At 38.9% G+C, this 15,174-nt stretch overlaps 1 protein-coding gene across 6 annotated transcripts in view; it reads right to left on the bottom strand.

The window, feature by feature from the left end:
* The window catches only part of TRA2A (transformer 2 alpha homolog), a 28,549-nt gene extending 14,252 nt beyond the window's left edge, over nt 1–14,297 (bottom strand). The window contains exons 1-3 of one of the 6 annotated variants that reach the window (XM_031940608.1): nt 14,088–14,296; nt 1,336–1,646; nt 920–1,053 (exon numbers count right to left, since the gene is read on the bottom strand). Coding sequence is in view for 2 of the 6 variants with exons in the window: in XM_031940606.1 (XP_031796466.1) it covers nt 920–1,053; nt 14,088–14,123 (170 nt within the window). In the remaining 4 variants the exon portion in view is untranslated. Of the gene's footprint in view, nt 1–919; nt 9,108–14,087 lie in introns of those variants that run through there. The other 5 variants (XM_031940606.1, XM_031940607.1, XM_031940605.1 and 2 more) reach the window with 5 other exon arrangements.
* Nucleotides 14,298–15,174: the final 877 nt, after the last annotated feature.

Raw genomic sequence — 15,174 nt, 5'->3', positions numbered from 1 at the left:
CGAGTCCCTCAATCATACTTTTCCTCTTAGATCTTACAGGCATATAGCTTTAATCCTATGTCAATGTTCAATAGAAGCTGCAACTTTAGTTTGCTTATAAAACAAGAAATTCCAAATATGGGGGGGGGGGAGAGGGGGGAGGGGGGGATATCTCATTTTCAGAAATTTAACACATTCAAAATTAGTATGATTATACTTAACAAATGTGCTTTGTGTTTCAATTATTTATTTGATTTTAAAACAAAAATAAAAATAGCTCTTCCTTGGAGCTTTCTTCCTTGGAGCTTACCCCATTTTTCACACTGGCCAGTTTGTCCTGAAGGCAACCAGGTGGGACCTCCCCACAACACACACACAGACACACACATACACACAGTAGCTATACATAATAAGATTAGTTTAGCCCAAAATTCAAAACTCCCAAACTCAAGAGATCTGCCAGCATTAGCTTCCTCAAAAGCTGGGACCACAGATATATGCTAAAACAAGCCAGGCAGTTTTCTCTCTATAAAAAGTAGAAGCTTTCTAGATATTTGGTTAACGAACAAGAAATTTAAAATTGCATAAAAATATTTAAGGAGTGCTGGTCAAGCATATTAAGGCTGATTAATTCTAGTGAATCATTGTGGCACTATTTTATAAAGAGATAAATAACAATCATATGTCTACATTTGACCTCAATCTATTATTAATTAGGCAAGGGATTTATCAAGGATATTATTTATATGCCAACTTTATATCCTTTAGAAATTATCAATCTGACAAAACCAACAGTTTTAGGCATCTTCATGCAATGAATTGAAATTAGTCAAAAAACATCCTTGCTCTTGAAATACCAAAGCAAAACAAAAAAGCAACCCCCAAACCAAAGACAAAGATCAAGTAAAATACCTTGAGTACAAAACTCAAGTACACTTACCTGGATTTTGATCTTGACCGAGAGTGGGATTCGGAATGTTTAGAAGCCCTTGATGGACTACGAGATCCTGACCTGCTCTCGGATTTTACACGAGCAGGACTTCCCGCTGGAGATTTTGACTGAGAGCGAGACTCCTAACAAAGAAGACAGTATTACAAATGGCAATGGTCATGCAGATGCCTAACACCTAACATTTAAGTACCGTAATTATATTATATTGATTGCTCCTGAAAGACAAATGGTTAGGCAACACCCTCCAGAAAAAAATTTCAGCTCATTAATAGCCCATTGTTAATACTGCATACTGTCCTCAAATAATTCCCTACTTGAACCAGATCACCAATCCGCTATTAACTAAGCAATCATGCAAATTCATCTACAACTTGATCATACAGACACTGGAACATAAACCATACATTTACTTAACCTAGGACCCATTCATTCTTCCAGATTCTTTTAATTCTACTTCACTCGTGCTTTCTACTTTTCTTCATTCTTCATTGAGTTTTTCCTTTTTCATACTTCGTGTATTCTTCCCCAATTCAAACAATTCATAATAGCCTTAAAAAAAATTCAAGTGCTTCTATCTGACCAATCTTCTGTTCAATTTTTTCCCCCATTCAATTTTAATTTTCTGATCTTTAATACTTTTCATTAGCCTTCTTTTATCTTGATTTATCTTCCACATTCTTGGAAAAAACTCTTCAATTTCTTCACGAACATTAACCTTAATGGAAAAAGAACATTTAGTATATTTAAGCACGTGGGGATTATAAAACTCTGCTGGAGTTCAGAATGTTATCTACCAAATGGAAAAGCCAGCAGGTAAAGTGCAAATAACTATTTTATAAAAACAATTTTTAAGTCTTTAAAATTGTTTAAGAATCTAAATTTTAACATCAGGAATTTACTGAGAATTCTAAGTGCTTTTACCATATTCAAGTCACCCCTCCTCCCCTTTCAGATTTCATCCCTAACCTTTATCTGGAATTTCCCTGAACCTTAAAAGGTATATATACATCAATACTACAGGCTAATTAGAATATGGAACTAATAAAAAGCAAATAGATTTTTGGTGTGTCCTTGATAGGTTTCTATGACTTCAATATCTCAGGAATCTTAATAACCTGTAAGTAAGCTTTCACTATACCCAGTTATAAGATCAAACAGCTTTGAAAGCAAAACATCCTGGTCAGAATTGTTTGCATGTGCCCCTCCAGACCAACACATAAGAGGAAAAAGCAGTCTTACTAACCAACCACTTGCACCAGATCTATCTAAAGTCACATCTTATTCAAACATGCAAAGATTCAAAGAGGTTCAAACTCTCTAACAAAATTTCTGGCTAACTCTAAAAATCCCCAATTATCAATACTGTTAAAAACACTAAACCGGGTTAAAGACTAATTTTGAAAGCAAAATCAAATCAAGTACCTCCTTATCCAGTTCTATATATTATAAAAGTAGTAATATTACTATCACTATTTGTACATACCCACATGAACTCCCACTTTAGAAGATATATATATGCAGATTCAAAGCAATCCAAAAACTAATTACTACCTTACCCTTCAACTTCTAATTTTATTAAATACATTTAAATATTAAAAGCATTCAGTCTAAATAATAATTAGTATGACATAATTTTGCTATAGCAAATAAGTACACAGAAGGAAAAGACTGCTGAAAATTCCATTTTGAAACTGTCAAGTGATAAGTGTGTGCAGGTTATCTTCATATCACTCTTTACTGGCTTTGTTGCAGAATAGCCTTAATTCAGAAGGAGATGTGTATAAATCCAAACTCTGCAAAACTCAAGTGATTTAAATTGCTCCGGGAAGTTTATTTAAAATAATCCTATCATATATTATCCTTTTGTAAAATGCAAAACCCTTTTCAAAGGTATAAAAGTCTTCTATTTAGGTTCAATTTTTAATGTTATTCAGAACATATATTTAGAATTAAAGGCATCTGGGTCCTTTTGGTTCAATTATTCCCTGATCTCATATATGTAATTCTGAAATGAAGTTCTTATAAAAGAAAAAAATTAAAGTTAACTTGAATAGTTTTAGTCTCCTTATTTAGAGAACATATACTACAATGTACTTTTCAATTAATAAAAAGAGATAGAAGAGGAAGAATTTTATCATTAAATGGCAATTTGGTTTCTCTAGTCTATATAAGGTTTGAAGATGAGTACTAATCATTCAAATTTAATAAAAATTCTATAGGCAGGATTTCATGTAAAGAATGGAACCTTCAATGGTATATTTCTACTATGTGACTCAAGTATGAAGTAGTACTTTTATGAAGGTATATGTCTATATTTTTCTTTCAAGCTTTTCTTCTAATTAAACTTGAAAAAATCACAGGGAAAATCAAGCACAAGTCCATAATAAATTCAAGACAATGTAATTAGAGCCCTAAAATCCCGATTTTAATGTGATAAATTCATCAGCATCTATTACAATTACCTAAAGATATTTGCCATATTCTCTGGAAGAAAAATAAAACCCCAAATTCAGATTTTCTACCCTGGCTTCTCACTTAATTACTTATTATAATAAATCTTCCACTTTGTTTCATATCTGCTATTCTAGTTCTTGTAACCATGAAGCAAGCATGGATACAATTTTATTCACCAAACTGGTAACATATCAAGCATTTCAAAAACTACGACTGACTTTGGAGCCACAGCATGGTATGATGGGCAGAAGGTTGGTCTATGAGCTAGGAAGAGCCAAAGGGTTCAAGTCCTGACCAAAATAAAGTAACAACTTCTCAATGTCTCCTTAAAAATACTCTATAATTTACAGGTAAACTGACAATCGCCAGAGGGAGTTTCCACATCAGAATTCCCTATGTGAATGGATCTTCCTAATCTTTCCCCCCTCAAAACAGAATGGTTAGCTTGTAAACATACCTCTTAAGACTTTAAGTCTCAAAGACTGGTAAATTAGCTATGCTTTTGTAAATAAAAATCTCTCTTCTGATATATATATATGTATTTTTTCTAATAAGTCAGATTTCTTGGCATAAAATTAACTTTGTAATGCTATTATTTTGTCCCACATTAAGGATATGTTCCAGGTATTAAAAAGGTTTGCCTTAAACTACCTTTTGTTTTGTGCTATATTCTAATGGTTCTCAAAGTGTGGCCCAGAGTACTGTGAAAGTTAAAACTATTTTTATCTCAATCTTAAGATATTTTAATTTCCAACATGGTGAATATCAACAGATAACTAGGGGTGTGCTGGAGTCACTTCCTATTGATAGATTTTTAAATATTCAGTGTGAACATTTACTCCTTGGAAACTGGCAAATTGAGTCTTGATTGACTATTTTGTTCATTGTCTAGATATAGGTGGCAATATTAATGATTAAAGTATATGATGTTTTTCGAAAGTCATTCTTAAATATTCTCAAACATAAAATTGGACATAACTCACATAAAAACAAAAGTTCTTGGGAGGAGAGGAATGTTGGTTTTCAATATTGAAGAGTATAAAAGGCCCCCTAACATTAAAAATTTTGAGAATCACTGCTTCTCTGTGTCTGTCTGTCTCTCATGGAAACATGCACAATGATCCCAATTTTATACCACCACATACTTTCCTCTCTGGTCAATGGAAACCTTAAAGAAAACTTGATTACACCGTTCTGTATTGAATATTTTGCAATACTTAAAATTAAACATATAGAATTTAAAATTAAACATTTGCTTGCATGAGGTTATTTTTTCCTCTTATAAAATAAAAATTTTCGTGACAATGTTTTTGCATCTTGGCTTATTACTTGTGTTCAGTATCTCATCTTATCAGAGTTTCCATTTTAACAATGTTGCTGAAGTTATTTACTAATTGGAAAAGTAAGTCTTTTTCACTAGGATTACTATGTTTAAGTCACTAATTGAACCAAACTATCACCTTAGTTTCACTTTTAAAAATTTTGAACCCTAATTTTCATATTAAAAGTTCACAAGAAAAAAAAGCAATAGTTACTACTTAGCATTTTATCAGATAAAATTTTATATAAACATTTATGACATTTGGGGGCAGACACTCAAGTTTGATAGTTTTTAAAAAATCCTTTCATCAACTTGCTCAGCTACTTCATCTTCCTAAACTTCACATCCCAGCATGCCTTTTTCCCACCACTATGATCATTTCAGGTACATCAACTTTAGTGGCCATCAAATCATCATGTTCAGTTAATTAGTTACCCTCTTAAATCCTATTGATTAGAAACGGCCTTCCAAAGAGCTGGGGTTCATTAAGCTGTCTTCTCTGATTGTTCTAAATGCTTCTAGACTGGTCATATGAAGACCTTACCTTCATCTTTCCCAGGTCCTATTTGAACTTCAAGCTTTCAGGACTGATCCCAGGGCACACATAGTAACTTTTTCATCTAGTTGTCTCTATGCCCTTTACTCATACAGAAGCCATAAACTTCTGGAGAACAGAAAAGTCTATGGAATTCTTTTCATATGGTACTATGGACAATAATATCTAAGTGCTATTGCAACAAAATCTAGAAAAAAATACTAACAAATTTATGAAAATAAAAAGCTCTTGTGCCAAATGAAACCTTATTTTGTCTGGGGCTTAGAAAAAGTTAACCAATAAATAGGTGCAGTAAGCATTTTTATCTTAGTCAAAATTAAATTCAAAGAACTTTTGATGATATATTTAAATTTTTTTCTTCTGCACAAATTGCTACTGTTTAAGATAAATAAATGGGCTTAATTTAGTTAATGCTAGGTTAAGCTGTTCTGAATAATGAAAAACTGAAGCTTTAGGTGCTATTTTCACTAAATATGAATCAACAATTGGATCACAGTAAGCCTTCTATAATAATTAGCTAGCAATAACCACTGATCTAAAACTCAGCCTGCAGAGGAAATGGTCTGAATTTGAAATCTTTTCCTGACACCATGTTTCAGAATATTAATACTTAATAAATAAAAAAATTAGATGGTCCAGTTGATGCTGTCACTTTAAAATAATTTTATATTGGGTGACCAGATATAGCAGTAAAATTAACTGCAATTCAGATCTATAGGAATATGTTACTTATAGCACATATACTAAAAAGGTTGAGAACCATACCACTTAGGAATGCAAAAATAATTTAAATTATGTATTTTAAAGGGGAAATCTAATAAGGCCCATCAAATAGCTCTCAAAAATAGAAATACTAGAGACATCTTAGCGATTTCCCTCTATGTTATTCAAATGCCTTTAACAGCCTAAAAAGACATAACCACTGAGCTTTTTCCCAGTCAAGATAAGAGGATCTCTCTCTCAATTAAACATGTTCTTTTAAATCCTTTATCCTATATACTTAAAGTTCCAGGCTCCATAATTTTAGATCCCATAATTGCTTATTTCATTAAAGGTTTAAAAAAAGGCAGAAACAGAACCTACTAAAAGAGAGCTCCAGCCAAAGAAAATCTCTGAAACTCTTTTGATTGAAAAGTACCATTTTTTTTTCCCACTCAATTTTTGAAGATACAGAATATGTTTAACAGTTTTATTATAACAGAAGATCCTCCAACTGACAACTATCTTTACTTACTTTACTAAAAAGAAAACTGAAATTTTTTGAGGGCTCAGGAAGGAAGTAAAAGGGCCACTTCACTGCCCAATGTTAGGAACTTTGTCCTAGGTCAGGTCACCCCTCCTCAGGTTGCCCAGCTCCCAGGTTCCCCACACTGGTGACACACTGAAATCACCTACTGACATACATAACCTACTGTAGACTAGAACTTCAAAGCTTAAAAAACTCAGGAGCCCAAGTATCTGATATCATAATCATGGATCACCAAGTCCTAGCTTCTACTGGTCTTTAAAAGATTAGTTTCTCAACTTATGATTATATAAATGTGAATTTCCTTTCATTAAGCTTAGAACCATATTGCTACAGTTTATTTTAGGGTGCTTATTTCCTTATACTTCTAGAAACTACATATTAAAATTGTGTATGTTAGTTTATATTCTGAAGTTTGAAAAAAAAAGCAAGTTATGAAAACAATGGACATAGAATAATGATTGATGCCATAAAGGCGTATCTTTTTTTTCAAAGCAACAACTTTAGGATTGGCACTTGTAACATTTGTCAGTGTTACATCAATATAACAACTCTTAAAAGAGGCAATACTAGAGTCCTAGTACTAGAGGGGGAAAAATCTTGAGCATGCTTTCCAAACTCAAGCAGCTACTGAATCTTTTGTAGTTCTTAAAAGGTTAGTGGGGATGAAATAAATGGTCATAATTTTAAGGAAGATGAATAAACATTAGGAAGTAAGGAATAGGAATTTAATGTGCTTGCCCAAAGGATCCAGAACCTTTCTTATTTTTCTTATACTTGTCCTTACTGTTTAGATGCAGAACATTCTAAACTGTAAGGTCACTGAAACAATTCCTATAGAGTCTGGGGTCAGAAAAAGATTCCTTTGCTAATTTCAGTGTTTGTTAAAACTGCAAACATTGGGGAAACTAAGTATCCTATAAACAAAACAAAGTCTGTAATCAATAGAAGGGAAGAATCTCAGGCCCCATTTCACTGTGCCTCTGACTTTCCTCCAGTGCTGCCCCATTCCAATTCCCATCTCATTGTTCCCACTATTATCCTCTTTTTAGATAGGCTTATTTTGTTAAATTCCAAACAAGAAAATCAGTCCCAATGCACTTAACTTGAAGAGGTACTTGTTTAAGACTGATAGGGTTCTCAAAAGGAAATGGAGTGCAAATGTACTTAATACTGGGATACACTGGCAGCAAAAAATTTTTCACACTCCTAGGGGAACTTCGGGAAACTGCACAGAATCGATGGGGGAGGGGAATATAACCTGTCCTATAATAGGTAATTCATTTTATTTCATTTTAAAGACTAGTTCCCTTCCACCCACCATCTGAGGGCACCCATCCCTCCTAGGTCATCTTTCCCAAGGTCCTACAATTTACCTAAATTTTATTTAGTTACAGGTTAGAAAAAGTTCTGGCCAAAAACACATAAAAATAGTTTCTGACTAATAATGCAAAATCACAATCTACAACAACTTGAGTCTTGTATCTGCTTCATTTGAGTTTCTTTGTTTTACTACTATCCTCTCCAAAATCTGTTTTCTTACCAAAAAGAGGTAAAACAAACAAAAAACCCCCACTTACTTAGGGGGTAAAGACTTGGGCCTTTTACATGTTTCCAATGAGTGTATGTTAACAAAGAAATGGAAGCATGGAAAAAGAACATTGAAACACCCTGGTAGTCAAAAATGCTATAAATAATGGCATGTACAATTTTGAGACTATAAGCAAACTGAGCATAAGCTCAAACAAGCTGATTTGTAGATTAGCAAATTAAGCTTTTCACAAATCATTTCTTAATCAAAGGAAAGGAAAAGGCATTTCCCAAAGCCAATTTGAAAAATTGTTGACTAAAAAAAGAAACTTTTCTCAAAGGTGAAAGGATTAAGGCAAGGTAAGTTTTTGTTCACTTCATGTAATTAAAAGCATAAGCCTTTTTAAAATTATTTTAAAATTACATTAGCAATTTATGATAAACATTGTAAAATAGTTTTAAAAGATGAATAGTTGGTACTTTTTTGTAGCCTGGAAAGGACTGAACATCATCCCATAAAACATCAAACAACAAAGGAAAGAAAACAAAATACTACTCCATTGCTGGCTTTAGCTACAATTTACTCCTCCTACAACCCCCACACAACGTTTCATTCTCTGTCAAGTCTGTTCAAGAACTAGAGGGTGAATTTAACTATTTTTGCTCATTTAATTGATCAATTTATTGCTGAATTGAACAAAGGAATAAAAATTGGCAGTGGACAGGGGAAAAGATAACTTGTTCTTTGTAATTTATGATCTCCTGACTCTGGCATTCAAGTTCTTCCTGAGACTGGGTGCCCACCATTAATGAGTCAACATTTTATTTCACACACATTCCCTTTGTATGCATTCTTCCTTTGTGACTTTCTCCCACATGTCTTGAAATGTACTCCTCTGAAATCCTTCCCTTTGCTGAAATCCCTCCAAGATGCAATTTGGATATCATGAATTAGGTTTGTTCTAGGGGCAGGAGACATGTGAGCAACTATTCACTTTTCTCTAGAGGTGACTGTCATCTAATCATTAATTCTTAATCAATAAGCATTCATTAAGCACCAATGAGCTAAAGCTGTGCTAAGCTCTGGGGATACAAAGACAAAAATAAATAGTCAGATACAACGGCCTTCAATATATATATATATATATATATATATATATATATATATACACAAAGTAAGTACAGTGTAATTTTGTACTTATTACAATTTACAGCGAGAGGGATCAGGAAGAAGGCTTCAGGAACCAGTGGTAGGAGAGCTGAACTTTGAAGTGCCAAGGATTCCAAGAGGCAGGGGATGGTTAAAGTGTGCAACTAAATTATTTCTCTTTGGAAATGATTATAATGTAATAAGAGATAAAAGGGATTAATAAAATGTAATCAACCTCTTCCTCCTTACCAACCTTAAAGTTAATTGTTAGAAGAAAATTTGTTGACTTGGAATTTCCCATTTACTTACTTTCTTATTACTCATTCTAACTCTATTAGAAAAAGCTGGTAAAAGGAAAAATGGACCTGGATTATCTGTCCCTGAAAGTTATAACTCTAGTAAAATAAAGGATTTAGGTTTGGCTTACATTCCTCTTTAAACAAAATACCCCCAATTTTGAAAACCAGTTCATTTCCTAAGAGTCATCAGAATAAATATGTACAAAGATGAGAAGCTAAAATTGTATTCAAAATCTTAACTACTTAATTAGTTTGTTAAATTAAAAACCTTCCAAGATTCTAGATTTTTTCATTTTTAAGGCCATAATTATTTTCCTAAATTGATAGAAAAGTCCTGAATTTCTGTAATAGGCTCCTTCTTCCCTTTAATTTTTAATCCATCCTACAGACCATTTACTCCTCCATAATATTACCACTCCTACTCTTATTTACAACTACTTACTACTTATTCCTATTACTAGACTAATATTTGCTCCACTCCTTTCCCTTTTGCTAAATTCTTTTCACTCTTCTCAATTGCCTACTGAATCAGGTACAAACTTCAGAGCCTGCCTGTCACTCAAATCTCTCCATTATCTCACTCCATCTTGTGCAGACAACCTTGTCTATATTACCACTTCATTTCAATTATTGACATCTAACATTCTCCCTGACTTTCCAACTATCAAAATGTTATCCCATCCATAGAAGGCCCAGTTCAAATCCCATTTACTAAGCAAAGTCTTCCCCAACTACTTGTAGCTTTACTAAAGTAGCAATATGGTATGTTGGAGTAAAAGCACTGAATACTTCAATGCCAATAAACCTGGATTCTGATTCCAACTATGCCACTAATTGGGTCTGTTTAGGTTGCATTTTTAAAAACTGCTTAAGCCAGGTCATAATCTCTTTGAATCTCATCTCTCATAAAAATAAGACTGGACCAGATATTAGGAAATGACACTTCATTGTACATCTAGGAATCATCCCACAAATTAAGAATGGAACAAATTTTCCCCTTTCCTAAAAGAAAAACAAAAACAACAGCAGCAACACCTAATGAAAAAGAAAGGCTTAAAAAAAGTCTCCTAAAATAGGGAGAAACAAACATCTCAAAAGAAGTTTTGGAAAGGTCTAAAGGAGCTTCACACCCTTGACAAAAAAAAAAAAAGCTCTAATGCATCTAAATTCCTCATGTCCAGCAGCTCTCTGATTTTCAGTTCACCCAGAGCTTAGCTTGGGATATGTACTAGAACAGAAAACAGAAGATCCTTTAGGCAGGTCTCCGGAGAGACTACAATGGAGCTGTCCAGTGCTGATAACAAAAATTTGAACCCTCATTACTTGGGAAAAGTTATTTTTGTAGTTTCAACTAAGAAATGTGCAGGAAAAAGTCCTTCTCTACATATTCTATTAGGATATCTTCATTTCCTGGATTCATCTGATTTACTATTTGATTCTAAAAATGTCCTGTTTCCTTAAGATTCTAAATTTTTTTTTTTTTTGTATCCACCACAGCATCTTGCTAAGGAAGCAGCAGATGTGCAATCAATTTTAATCAATTGTCAACTGAGTATTTCAAAGGATAAACATTTATTTTAAGTAGTTTGCAACAAATTCACCTAACCAGATTTCTCTTCCTAATTCCATCTGATCTTTCAAACTGAAAAAGAACATTTTCACCAGCAATAGAAAAACTCCAGCTACTATATTCAGCAAACTTAACATTAAAACGCACTTAATGGTTCTGAGAAAACACAATGCATTCTACTTTGCTTTCCTTTTTTTTTTCTTTTAGTAATTTATCAATTAAAGGAAGAAAGCTCAATATCTGTTCCTTACCTCCAGAGGAAAAATACACACAACTCTAAAAAAATAATATATATTGCCAATGATTTCTACAATCACTTTTGTTATTATAAAAACACAATGCTTCTCCATTTTTTTCACTCAAAGATTTATTCCTTGATACCTAAAAGCCACCACAACTGCCCTTTCACAAAACATTATCCTCTTGAAAGTCAAGCTCAAACCAAAAGTAACAAACCTTATAACTTGCCAAATTGTGCTCTGCTACTAAAAGGCCCCTGTTGTAAAAGTTTGTGGACTTCACAGGAAGTGCTAATGAAAAGTAGTCTAATTAAACAGAAAAATAGCCAAGCCTGAAAAAGTTTTCTGGTTTGTTTCTATTTCACTTGTGATACCCCCAAGCTCCTTTAACTTTTATAGAAACCAGATTTCCATTTTAAAGCTATTTAAAGAACTGGACCGGACTTAGACTCATAGATTTCACTGGCTTACAGAACTATAGGGAAACTCCATCTACCAAATGGTTTGGCCCCTCAGAAATTTATTGAGAGTTGTCCTACAACAGAGGTGCAGTGATTTGCCCCAAGTCTTGCTAGCTTCCAAGACAGCTCTCTGGCCCTAAGAGCCCTGCTGTCTCCCAGAAAACAGAACAAAAGACCACTGCCTAGCAGATCAACTATCCAAAACAACGCACTATAAATCTATAAAAGAACATGAGGATAGTTCACGTGTATATGGCCCTTTATAGAGTGTGGAGTTTTTGCCAAGTACTTAAGACATCATCTCACAACACTCTTGAGGAGAGATAGCACATAAATTCTAAGAAAGATAATTTTCAGCTTCCTGTTGTCACATTAAAATAAGCAGTATACAACTTGAGTGACAAAAGAATTTTTTTCGATGATTACAAACATGTAATAATGAAAATGGAGAAACCTCAAAAAAAAAAAAAAAAAACTTTTCCCCCTCATATTCAACTTTTCAATGAGTACTGGTATTTTTAACTAAGCTTAAACAGGAAGGTATCTCATGTGCTCTCACAAAAACCTAGAAATTATACCCCAATTACCTTATTGAGAGGAAGATTTCTCTTCTCAATACAAAATTCTGAGATGAACTATTAAGGATCTTCGATTTTCAAACACAAAATGAAACATTTTGAATATTTTGGGCTTCTTTTTTTCTTTCATGACAAAGGCTTGAAGAAGGGAGGTTGGGCACAAAAAAAAAAATTCCCAATTTTTTTTTTACACAAAAGGAAACTAATATATAGCCTAACTACAAATATATATGTATATACATATATGTATAAATGTGTGTGTGTATATATATATATATATGTTTTGCTCTACAACAAGTAATCAAATCTGGAAAAAAAGATTGAAGACGACTTAGTATAGAATACAATTCAGATAAGCTATATACAAAATTGGTTGTTGAAAAAATTTTTAAATGAAAAGTTAAAAAGTAAAAATCATTTTCTGGGTTTGGATCGGATTTTTTTATGGGGGGGAAGGGGGATTGCCCCAATAACTTAAACAAGTTATTCTTATGCCAGGCTCCTTTAAAATATTATTAGAACTGTTTTTGTCAGAAATAAGATTACTAAAATACTTTTACCGAAAGTTTCCCAAAGGAGTCTATACACTAGTAAAATAAGCAGTCACATAAATTTTTATGTAACAGGAATGGTCTGAATCAGTTAACTAGAAAAATGCTCTTTTAACTCTTCCTTTCTAAGAAAAACAAAACAAAAACCAAAACCCTGAACTGACCTTCTGGTGTGACTCTGGAGAAGGGTGGCCTGGTGTAATGGAAGGAGCCCTGGAAGCCTTGGCTCGGAATTCCGGCTGTCACCAGGGCCTGACCATGCCCAGAGAAACGACCGCGTCTAAGCCTCAGTTTCCTGTCCTAGTTCCCGGGCGCGGTGGGGGATCGGCACTGCCTAGAAGGAGCGCTCCCTCCCCACGGCGGGCGCGTTACCTGGGACCGTGGGCGCCCCCCAAGTTCTCCTGCCCAGCTAGGGACCCCCTGCGCTCTACTCGCGCGTGCCCCGCTTCCTGAAACTTTCGGGCCTCTGTCCTGCCACGGGGAAAGAGGGAAGAGCCCCTAACTCCGTCCTAACGGGCCGTCGGGGTTCCCCCCCCCCAGTGAAGCCGCAACTCCCCGCCTGGGTCCGAGTCCCCATGTGCATAACCCGCGGCTCGGCCGGCTCCGGCCCCCCTCCGCGAGGTCACTGTTCCGATGACCTCTAAGGACCCTAGCAGCCTCTTCCCTCCTACCGTCCCTGGCAGCCTCAGCTCGGGGTCCTCGGGCCCCTCCGCGGGCCCCTGGAAGGCGGGCCCGGGGGGCCTCAGGGCCGCACTCCCTCGGGTCCGCGGGCCGAGCGGCCCCTCTCCGGCCCCGGCATGCCCGCAGGCTCTCGCCCCCGCGGCCCCCCACGTCCCACGAGGGCAGCGGCCGTTTGGAGAGAAAGGGCCCGGGCGGGGCGCAGAGGCGAGAGCCACGGGCGGGAGGGGGGCGGGGAGGAAGGGGCGGAGGGACCCCCCCCCAGCCTTCCCCCCCCACCCCCATCCCACGAGACCTCCCCCTTCCCCCTCCCCCCCAGGCCCCGCCGGTCCCCGCGGGCCTCGGGCAGCCTGGGCCGAGCCTGAGGCTGGGTCTCCGCCGAGCCGCGGCCCCCCCATCCCCCCCCCACTCCGGCCCCGGCCCCCTCCCCCCAGGCCCCGCCCCGCCCCCGGTCCGGGCCACGGACGAGGCCGCGGCCTCCTCCGCCCGGGCGCCCGCCCGGCTCGCGCCGCTTTGTACTCACTCTGCCCTCGAAGTTGTTCTCCTCGACATCACTCATGTCGGCCGGGCTCTTCCCACCGGGGCTCCACGAGAGGCAGGGCTCGGCGCGGGGCCGCACCGGACCGGACCGAGGGCAGGGGGCGGCGGTAACGGCCGCTCCGCTCCCGCTGACTCCCAGGCTCGAGCAAAATGGCGACCGCCGCGCCGCCGCGGCCTCCTGCTCGCCTCACCGCGCGCGCCGAGGGGCGGGGCCGAGGGCGGACCCAGGCGGGGCATGCGTGCTGGGGGCGGGGCCCAGCGCTCGGCGTCTCGAGGCACCGCCCAGTTACCGCCCCCCGCCTCGAGCGCATGCGTACATTAGACCCCCCGCCGGTGGCGGCATTGTGCGGCGGGCGGGGGAGGAGCGGATGGGGCGGGACCGGGAGAACGCTCACCCGGCCCCGCCCCGCCCGCCCCGCCCAGAGCCGCCCCCAGGGCGGACCGCAGGGGACCCGAGGAGGAGGAGCCCAGGCCTGCCCGGGCTCTTGTTCCTTCCTTCAGTGGGGATGGGCCCTTTCCCTCCGTCCCGACTCGGGCAGATCAGGGCAGTGACAGCCCGGCTCTCGTCCGGCAGCCCGCGCCCGAGCATCCCGCGGCTCCGCCTGCGCTCCCCCGAAAACGCCGCCGGTTCGCTCGGTCCGCGGCGCGCCGGGCCCGTACCCGGGGCCCCGCCGGCGCGGGGGCCACGGGCAGTCGTCCTCGTGCTGAGGCCTGTGCGGAGCCCGGGAGGGCAAAGACAGCCGCCCCCGGCCAGCTCGGGCGTCCGGCCCAGCCGCGCCTCCTCCGGCTCCGCTTACAGAGAAGGAGACTGAGGCAAACGGACGCGACGTCTCCAGGGCCCCCCGCCAGCGAGCGTGCGAGGCCCAATCTGAGCTCGGGGCCACGAGTCTTCCCGACTGCGCGCCCTCCAGCCTGGCCGGTCCCGCCGCTTTCCCTCCCCCCTCCCCCGCACGGACCCGGAGACCATCGTCCCCAGCTTACGGAGGGGGAGACTGAGGCCTACGGAAGCCCTTCTCCCAAGTGGGAGGCTCTGGGACGCTCCGTGAGGCGCTTGCAAGGACCTGGCCCAG

The sequence above is a fragment of the Sarcophilus harrisii genome, chromosome 5, assembly GCF_902635505.1.
Source record: "Sarcophilus harrisii chromosome 5, mSarHar1.11, whole genome shotgun sequence".
Taxonomy (NCBI): domain Eukaryota; kingdom Metazoa; phylum Chordata; class Mammalia; order Dasyuromorphia; family Dasyuridae; genus Sarcophilus; species Sarcophilus harrisii.
This window is presented reverse-complemented; position numbering and strand designations above follow the sequence as displayed.